Source organism: Phocoena phocoena, chromosome 4, assembly GCF_963924675.1.
Source record: "Phocoena phocoena chromosome 4, mPhoPho1.1, whole genome shotgun sequence".
In the NCBI taxonomy this organism is placed as follows: domain Eukaryota; kingdom Metazoa; phylum Chordata; class Mammalia; order Artiodactyla; family Phocoenidae; genus Phocoena; species Phocoena phocoena.
Genome location: NC_089222.1, coordinates 20,620,479 through 20,630,439, shown reverse-complemented (window position 1 = coordinate 20,630,439; position 9,961 = coordinate 20,620,479). Strand labels below are relative to the sequence as shown.

Genomic DNA, 9,961 nt, shown 5'->3' with positions numbered 1-9,961 from the left:
CAAGCTACTGTATAGAACTACAACACTAGCACGCACAGTATTGTATCAATAGGGTAATGGAGGAGTAATCATTTCACTGGAGAGACAGCATCATAGGCAAGTGCATTTCTTTAAAAATAAAGAAAAGAAAATAAACCATTCAAGCTGCTTAAATATCAAGTCTCGTGCTTCCCTGGTGGCGCAGTGGTTGAGAGTCCGCCTGCCGATGCAGGGGACGCGGGTTCGTGCCCCGGTCTGGGAAGATCCTACATGCCGCGGAGTGGCTGGCCCGTGACCCATGGCTGCTGAGCCTGCGCGTCCGGAGCCTGTGCTCCGCAACGGGAGAGGCCACAGCAGTGAGAGGCCCGCATAGCGCAAAAAAAAAAAAAAAAAAAAAAAATCCCACAGCCATCTGCCAAGCACCTATTAAACAAAACCTAAAGTAGCTTTGATTCTCCTCAGGCAAGCCTTTTGGCCTAGGAAATAGATAACAGCAAAACCAACCTGGATAAGGCTGAATAAGGATGTAAAAGCCAAAATAAGAAAAAACACACAATCAATGGCTTGATGTCATATATGGCTGTAATGTAGAAATACTGTAGACTGCAATCTAGTGTTAATACTGTCAACTAATCAGAAACTTCTGAAAATTGGCAAGGCCTAAACCACATGCATAAATATACCTTATGTTCTAAGTCTATCAGTTTGGGATTTTAACTATTCCATGTCTGGTAGAGTACACCCTGAAAAACAAAATGCACAGCTAAAACAGATGAGCTAGAAAGTACCCGGAACTTAAAAGACAAGAGCATATGTACATAAAAATCCTTACTGGAACCACATAACTTATTGAATGGGGGCTATTCCGTTTAAGTTTTCTTTTCATCTTAAAACCCTATTTTCTAGGGGTAAGACAGGAATAAAGACACAGACCTACTGGAGAACAGACTTGAGGGTATGGGGAGGGGGAAGGGTGAGCTGTGACAAAGCAAGAGAGAGGCATGGACATATATACACTACCAAACATAAGGTAGATAGCTAGTGGGAAGCAGCTGCATAGCACAGGGAGATCCGCTAGGTGCTTTGTGACCGCCTGGAGGGGTGGGATAGGGAGGGTGGGAGGGAGGGAGACGCAAGAGGGAAGAGATATGGGAACATATGTATATGTATAACTGATTCACTTTGTTATAAAGCAGAAACTAACACACCATTGTAAAGCAATTATACTCCAATAAAGATGTTAAAAAAAAACCCCTATTTTCTAGCAATAAGTTAAATTAAGGACAGCTAGCCTGACTTTCCACTAGTGGTATTTTGGCAAAAATGTCAAAGAGGCGATCAAAGACAGGACAGGTCGTGGGTTTCTCCCTAGGAAGGTCATTTTTTCCCTTTCCCTCCCCTACCTGACCCCCAACTCATGGGAAAAAAATAAAGACTGCAGTAGTAGCATCAGCGTGTGCTACCAGCCCACTTGGGGGCCTTAATTGTTGCCTTCTCCACCGTCGTCGTCTTGCTGATCACTTGTCCAGAGCGTGAGGTTGTCGCGGAGGAGCTGCATGATGAGCGTGGAGTCCTTGTAGGAGTCCTCCTTGAGAGTGTCGAGCTCGGCAATGGCGTCATCAAAAGCGGTCTTGGCCAAGTGGCAGGCTTGCTCTGGGGCGTTCTGGATCTCATAGTAGAAAACGGAGTAGTTAAGGGCCAGGCCTAATCTAATGGGGTGAGTGGGCTGCATGTGTTCCTTGCTAATCTCATGGGCTTCGCTGTAGGCTTTCTCAGATGACTCCACGACGGTCGCCCTCTTCTCTCCAGTGGCGACTTCGGCCAGGTAGCGGTAATAGTCCCCTTTCATCTTCAGGTAAAACACTTTGCTCTCATACTGGGTCTCACTGCAATTCTTGATCAGGAAGTTATCCAGTAGGCTCAGCACATCCTGACATACGGCCTCCTACTCCTTCTCTATTTTTTCATGGTAAGCACGGACCATCTCTTATCTTCTCATTACCATCTGCAGATGTCTTCTGCTCAATGCTACTGATGACCCTCCAGGAAGAACGGCGTGCCCCAACTACATTCTTGTAGGCCACAGAGAGAAGGTTTCTTTCTTCATTGGACAGTGGCTCATTCAGCTCTGTCACCTGCAGGAGTGACAGGTGACTAGTCCCCAAGTCGACCCAGTGAAAGCCCGCGTCTGCGAAGGGGCTGGGGCGAGGTGGCAGGGTGGTGGTGGGGACTCACGTTCTTCATGGCCGCGGCCATGTCATCGTAGCGCTCCACCTGCTCCGCCAGCCGGGCTTTCTGCACCAGTTGCTCGCGGTCCACCATCTTCGTGGGCTGGGTCGGGCCAGGTGAGGAGACCGGGGCGGCCTGAAGGGCTTGGAGGGCGGCTGCGGGCGCGGCTGGAGCCCATGTGCCGGAAGGACCGACCCAGGACGTGAGCAGCTGAGGTGATGGCGTGAAGGCTGCGGCTTGAGCTGAGACCGCGGGACCCGGCGCGAGGCAGCTCTTAATCTCTTTATTTTCATTTTTTTTAATATAATGGGATACTTTTTTATGCTATTATATCAAAATTTACCCCAGTCTTTTAAAAACCTGCGTAGTATTGCATCATTTGTCTATACTGTAATTTATTTCACATGATCCAGCAATCCCACTCCTGGGCATATATCCAGAGAAAACTCTAACTTGAAAAGACACATGCACCCCACTGTTCACAGCAGCACTATTCACAAGAGCCAAGGCATGGAAGCAATGTAAATGTCCATTGACAGATGAATGGATAAAGAGGTGGTATGATGGAATATTACTCAGCCATAAAAAAGAATGAAATGATGCCATTTTCAGCAACATGGGTGGACTTAGAGATTATCATACTAAGTGAAGTAAGCCAGACAGAGAAAGACATATATCATATGATATCACTTATATATGGAATCTAAAAAAATAATACAAATGAACTTATTTATAAAACAGAAATAGACTCACAGACATAGAAAACAAATTTATGATTGCCAAAGTGGAAAGGGGGGGGGAGGGATGAATTTGGAATTTGAGATTAACAGTTATAGACTACTATATATAAAATAGATAACCAACAAGGACCTACTGTATAGCACAGGGAACTATATTCAATATCTTGTAGTAACCTATAATGGAAAAGAATATATGTATATCTATATATATCTTCTAATCACTTTGCTATACACATCAAACATTGTAATCAATTATACTTCAGTTAAAAAAAGGAAAAAATTCAGCTAGTTTAAAAAATAATCAATCACATATAATGTATATTTAGTTGTTTCCAATTTTTAAATTATAATTATTTATAATGACATCAATGATATTGCTATCTTAGAACATTAATCTTTTCCCCCTCGTTTCATTATTTCTTTAGGATAAAATCCCTGAAGTGAAATATCTGGTATGAGCTTAAAAAAAATACATATTTAAAATTTTGATCATATTGTCCTCTCAAAAAGTTAGATCAGCTTATACTCCTGCTAAAAAACAGTATATTTAAATGACAATTTCCCATACCCTCAAAAACTGAGGATTATCAATATTTTACTACTTTCAAGAAAGAATAGATGGAAGTGACACCCCATTTTAACCTGCAATTCTTTGGTTATTGTCTGCCAAGTACCTTTTTCTGTATTTGTGGACATCTTTATTTCTTCTCTTTCGATTTGCTTGTTCACGTTCATGAGTAAAGTTTTAATCAGATTAATAATTCCATTACAAGGTTGTGTCTTAGTATCTTCTTTCAGGGAAATTAATGTCAAATTTGTGGGCAGAGGTCTCTACCCTCCAATTATATATGATTAATGCCTCCAATTACTGTCTTAGATTAAAGTACTTTTCAGGTTCTTATCTTCTGTGCAACTCAAGGTTTTATGGTATTTTTATTTATTTTTTAGAAGAATTTGAGTGTAGCGTGAAGCTCACTCAGACAGAAATAAGGTTGCTAATGTGGTCTTTGGTAGGGAAGGGAGCTGCCTCTCTGTGTGACCTACTCATTGATTCTAAAAGCCAGACCATCCAGATCTATTTGAAACAATCTTTGAGGATGTTTATTAAGACCAAAAAGAAGTTTGTTAATGAGATTGAACTCAACTTTTTTGCTGGACAGTTAACTTAAATATAAATGTATCCATCTGATGAAGCATATACCGATAGGTTCCGTCATCACTTTCAATTTTCTCTTCACTATGGAGCTTTTTGAAAGTCTTCACCTGGGATGAGGAATAGAATGGCCACTCCTGGCCCTTTGGCAGAGACCGGGTTTCTGGGAACCTTTTCTGTGTGTCTCCATAGTTCTTGCTGTGCCAGACACATCTTTACATGAGATGTATGTCATGTTTCAGTTCGGTGTAAGGGCCCAGTGTAATCATGAGAGTAAAGCTCAGGGATTTTCTTCCCTCCAGTATGTTTTGCAAGATACAGTGAAGGAGCTGAATACGCAGGTTACAAACCTAAGACAATTTTCCTTCCCCGGTGTCTACTCAAACCCAGTCTTGGAATAGTCCTCCACTACTCGTGGATGACATCCCAAGCAGACCCTGCTTTCCCAATCATCCTTAGACACAAAAGGTTCACAAATCAGAGACCAAGAAAAGGTCCCATTTCACTGATCAGTATGTCCACTCTAACTACGGTGTGTGTCCACTGTTATTTGACACCCACAGAGGATCACTTGTCAACATTTCCTCCCTCTATAGGACCAAATTATTTTCAGTATAATCATGAAAGGAAACAAATAATAACAATGGCCAAAGAAAAAAACGTAAGCAGTGAAAGTTTTCTTTTCTCAAACGTCTCAAAGTTTTCTTTTCTCAAACATGACATATATAATCATGTCAGGTAACAGAAAGTAAGTAAAAATAAAACAAATACAATACAGGAAAGGGGAAAAGTAGTGAATTAATACTTTCTACGTAGGTTATGATTATTTTAAAGAAAGAAACAAATTACACTGTAGTTTGCACTCGGCTTTAAATTTTAAACCAAAAAAACTCCAAGTGGTCTCAGAGAACGACAGAATTGAAGTAACATATGTTCTTTACCTTTACAATAACCATGCTATCATGGCTTATTTCAAATCTACTGATTAAATGCAGGGATATGAAGTACCACAGGAGGTGGAGATATTAAACTGTGCCTCAAGCAAACACAGTGATTCTGAACCCTTAAATTTTACTCTTAAAACGAATGTGTGCAGCTAACTTCGAGTGTGTTGGGGCCAACTGGGCAGCAGGAAACTTTCTGAATTAACTTCCAGGCAGAAACTGTGTATTAAAAGAGAAGTAATAAAAATATCCTGATTTGCAGCCTACATATATACTCGAGTATCCACAGCAATTGTTTAGATATTAGACCAACAAAAGACACTTCTGGGGGGAGAAGTTTATCATCGACATTCTATAGAATTGTCACACGATGATAATAAAAAGCAGATTGACGTTGATTAGACTTTATAATTGCTTTTAAATTCTCTACAGACGATGCCTACCTGATGCCTTGATACCATATCAGCTCTGGAGCTTGGATTCAACCCTCAGGAAAACGTAGGAGGAAGATATGAGTTTCGGTTGTTGAGTGAAATGGGGTTCAAAGTAAAAATTATGCTCAGTCATTAAAGAATGGAAAAAGTTACTCTCTTAAACATCTGAGTTTGTGGCTGGAAATTTGTAGTTTGTTATTCCAGAAACAGCTTCTTGGTGTTTGCTGCTTCCCTTTCTCTCTCTCATCTGAGCCCATATAGTATAGTTTGTTGTATGGATAGAAGAGATTTTTAACTTTTATTTTGGAGAGAAGAATCACTTTGTAAATGGGATCCAAACCAAACACAGCCTTCCCCGTCCCCCCTTGGGATGGGTCGGTGGGGCAGAAGCATGAACGTGTAACCTCAGTACACGATTTGCACAGAATTCAGGGAACATCCACGCTCAATGTCAAGTGGGTCACAGAAGCCCCTTTCATCTCCAATCCCCTCCCCTCTTCAGGGCATTCCACACCCTCATCTTCTTTGCCAGTCCCTGGCCTGAGGCTGCTCTCAGGAGCTAAAATGGCAGGTGCCCGTTCATTCCCAATGTCTTCATTCTGAAGGGCATCTATTTGAATATCTGTGGCAGCGAGGGAGGGACCTGCCGTCCTAGAGGGGGACTCTTTCTTAGAGCAATGGAAATTTTTCTGAATCCTGAAATCCAGCATGGCTTTGCAAATGACCATGCTGGTGAGTGAGTCTTCAATCAGGATGCCTCTTTGGTGGTGTTTCAGCTTGCAATTAGCTCCAAAGTCCTCAGGGGTTGGCACAATCGGTATGGACCCCCACTGGGTTTGATAACTCTCCAAATCATCCCTGGGGGTGCTGTGCCCATGCCAAGAAGGTGCTGCAGCAATTAAAGAATGTTTTCTTCCTGAGCTCTGGGGTGCATTTATCTTCAAGCTAATGTTACGGTTGGCGCTTTCTTTTGCCAAAGGTCCATAACAACTGGGCCTCTTATTCCTTGCCAGCCTCATCACGAAGTAAGAAGAGGGTTCAAATCAAAACAAAACCCTTCCCCCGGTGAGGGGGAAGAGTGCTAGTTGAGTGTCCACTAGACTCAATAAGTCAGCCTCATTTCAAAGTCATCTTGTTGACCTATCTCAGGTCCTGCTGAAGCAGTGACCCAGAATAGGCGCTGTGCCTCTTTTGTCTCCAAGGGCTGGCAGGAGGGAAGCTGGGCAGCGGGACGGTGCCCTGCTGGACAATGGGGAGCGTTGACAGAGTGCTCCCATTTATTGGCTGAGCGACTACATCAGTCATTCATTCACAGGCACAAGGTCTAAATTACAGAACCAATTAACAGCACTAATAGCCCTTGCCTGAATTAATCTTTGAGACAAAGGGAGGAGAAGTGGAAGTGCTATTAGCAAATCAAGCTGTACCATCCCTGCTTTATTGCGCAAATCTCAGTGTCTGTATGTGGCTATTGTGCGCTGACTGCAATTACAGCCCTCATTTAAAAATGATTAAGTGGTTATAATTATTTTTCAATTAAAACTTATATCTTCCATTTATGCAACATTTCAGACTTCAATTACGCTTCTTTTGAAAAGTGCCACTGAACCAAAAGATTCCCGTTTCCTTTTTGAACCAGGAAACCTGAAACTCAACCCAGATAGGATTTTGATTTCCAACCTTCAGAATTCATTTTATGAAACGTAGACATCGTGATGAGAGTTCCCAAGCGATCCAGAGATGTGTGGTACCTGCTGGAAGTGACCACCGCCACCCAGGGGGTGGGGGAGAGAGAGAGAATTCAGGCTCCTCCTGGAGATTTGTGAAGACTGAGGAGAGAAGGTTGTTCCTGCCATTGGAAGGCAGTGTCACTAGGAGAGGTGATACCTGAGGCTAAATGTTTAGAGCGCTCAGCTGTGCTCTTGTGACAGTAATGATTGCTGTAAGAAAGGTGTGAAGCTGTAACAGGGAAGAGCCAATTTTGACTCCATGTTGGATCTGTTTCTTTGACTTTAACCTTTGCTTTTTGTTGCTTTTGTTATTACAATCATACATAATGGTCTGCCTCAGGGAACCCTACCCACCTGTGAATGGCTGCCAGAAAGAAGAAATTAACACATCCCCTGCCCAAGGCTGGCCGTTCCAGGAGATGTTCTGCAAGACTGATGGCCCTTTTTACTTTACTTCCTCCCCGCCTCGCCCTCTCTATTCTGCCTTTTTACTTCACTTCCCTCTCTGATTCTATAAAAGAAACTGGCATCCAGACCTGATAAGATGGTTCTTTTGAGACACTTGTCTGCCATCTTCTCGCGGCTTTCCGGATAAAGTCGTCTTCCCTGCCTCAACACCTTGACTCCGATTTATTGGCCTGTCATGAGGCAAGCAGAGCGAGCTTGGACTCTGTAATAAAGTTTTGAGCAATCTAATTCATTTGATCAGTCTAATTCATAAAAATTAGAGCTGTTTCAGAGTTTTCCCCTTAAAACCCATCTCACTTGCTTTTAATGACTTTCTTGAGAAGGAGAGAAAGGAATTGCTAGGCATTACTCATAAACCGTAGTCGATTTTATCTTGCTGCTGCCCATAATCGGAGTACATCCATGGCGTTGACCCTCAAGGGGACATCATGGATCATGTGTGTAGTGGTGGAAAAAAAGGTGTGAGAATCTCTGGGGTCTAGAGGTTCCAGTCAGGACTGTGTCCCAGAGCCCTGCTCACCAACTTTAGACCAGAGCTGTAAAAAGTGGTTCTTGGCCTCCGAGAAGCAGTAAAAAGTGTTAGTTGCTATCCTCACGCTGGCTGACCTTGGCCTGCTATTCTAACTGGATATTCTGAGTTAATAGCCTCAGTTTAATTCTGTGCTGTTGAAGGCATGCATGCCACGTGTAATAAGTTTAAAACTCACACAATGAAAAGAAATTATTTATAATTCTTGCTCCTTAGTAACAAAGTCCTGGTTTCTCTGACCTAATTTTGGCTCCGGTGAGGAAAATTATGTCTTAAGAAATGAAAAACAATGGCAGTAATGAAATCTGTTATTTTATGTAGTTTCTATAACCCACCTATGATGTAGATGATATAAAATTAACTTTCCAGATAGGATGAAAGAAGTTGCTCAGAGGGCTAAGAATTTTGCCCCAGTCACGTAGCTAATAAGTGGCAGAGCTGGATTTACTTGTCCATCTTGGCACCAGTAACACTATTTCTTAATCACAATAGCTTTATAGAAAGTCTGATAAATGGAAGGGCAAGTAACTTCCTGCCTTGCCCCACTGCCATCTCTCAGTCCCACCCTCTCCACACCTACCCACCTTGCTCCTCTTCTTCAGAACAATCAATGATTTTCTTGGCCCTTTACTCTTACATGTGAATTTAAGGATGAGCTTGTCACATTCCATAAATAAAACCCCTGTTGGGATATTGATTGGAATTACATTAAATTTATAGGTTACTTTGGGGAAAACTTGACATCTTTATGAGATGAAGTCTTCCTGTCTATGAAGGTGGAGTATCTCTCTGTTTGTTCAGGTCTCCTTTCATGTACTTCAATAACACTTTATAATTTTTTCGTAAAGCACATCTATTTATTCCAAGGCTCCTTACAGATTTTAATCTTTTGGTACTGTGAATGGGATCTTTTCCTATTATGTTTTCTATTTGATTATCGCTATTGCATAGAATTTCAATTGATTTTTGTATATAACTCCTAGCTCTAGCAAGCTTGCCGAATTCTCTCATTTGCAAATTAATTTCCTCTTTTCAGTTCTAAGTTTGTATGAATTGAATTGCTTGTATTCAGTACCATGGTGGATAGAAGCGATGATGGAGGCATTTTTGCCTTGTTCTTGATTTTAAAGGGACAACCTGTAATGTTTCACCATTAAGCATATTATTTGTGTTAGGTTTTGATAAATGCCCTGTCACGTGTTAAAGAAATTATTTTCTAAAAGAATAATAATTATTTTATTAGAAGTTACTTTTAATCCTGATTAAGTGTTAAATTTAATCAAATCTTTTCCTGCATTTTCTAAGCTAATCACATAGTTTTTCTCATTTAATCTGGTATTGTGGTATATTATGTGAATAGACTTCCTTGCATTCCTGGGATATGCCCTATCTTATCAGATTATACTGTTGTATTCAATTTAATGGTATTTTACCTAAGTTTTTCCATTTAGTTTTATAAATGAGATTGATCTATAATTCCCTCTCTCTCTCCCTCCCTCCTTCTTCCCTTCCTTCCTTCCATCCCTCATTTTAGTGCTGAGCCTGTGTCCTCCCCCACTGTAACAATGAAGAACAAGCCTGACTCCATATTGGACCTATTCCTTTAGCTCTCACCTTTGTGCTCTGTTGCCTGTGCTTAGTCTGCTGGCTCTGTACCTTTGTAAAGTAATGTTGCCTGTAGCCTGAAATATACCTAATAGCACATTCTCGGGGCCCTGCTTCCCAGGCTTGACCTTTAATGGTATAACACTTTTC

The 9,961-nt window shown here is 41.6% G+C and overlaps 1 protein-coding gene across 1 annotated transcript; it reads right to left on the bottom strand.

Annotated features, from left to right (window-relative positions):
- Positions 1-1,459: 1,459 nt before the first annotated feature.
- Positions 1,460-2,301, bottom strand: LOC136122148 (14-3-3 protein gamma-like). The gene is given in 3 exon segments (XM_065875941.1): positions 1,460-1,967; positions 1,969-2,114; positions 2,215-2,301. Coding segments are annotated over 3 exon segments (741 nt in total).
- Positions 2,302-9,961: the final 7,660 nt, after the last annotated feature.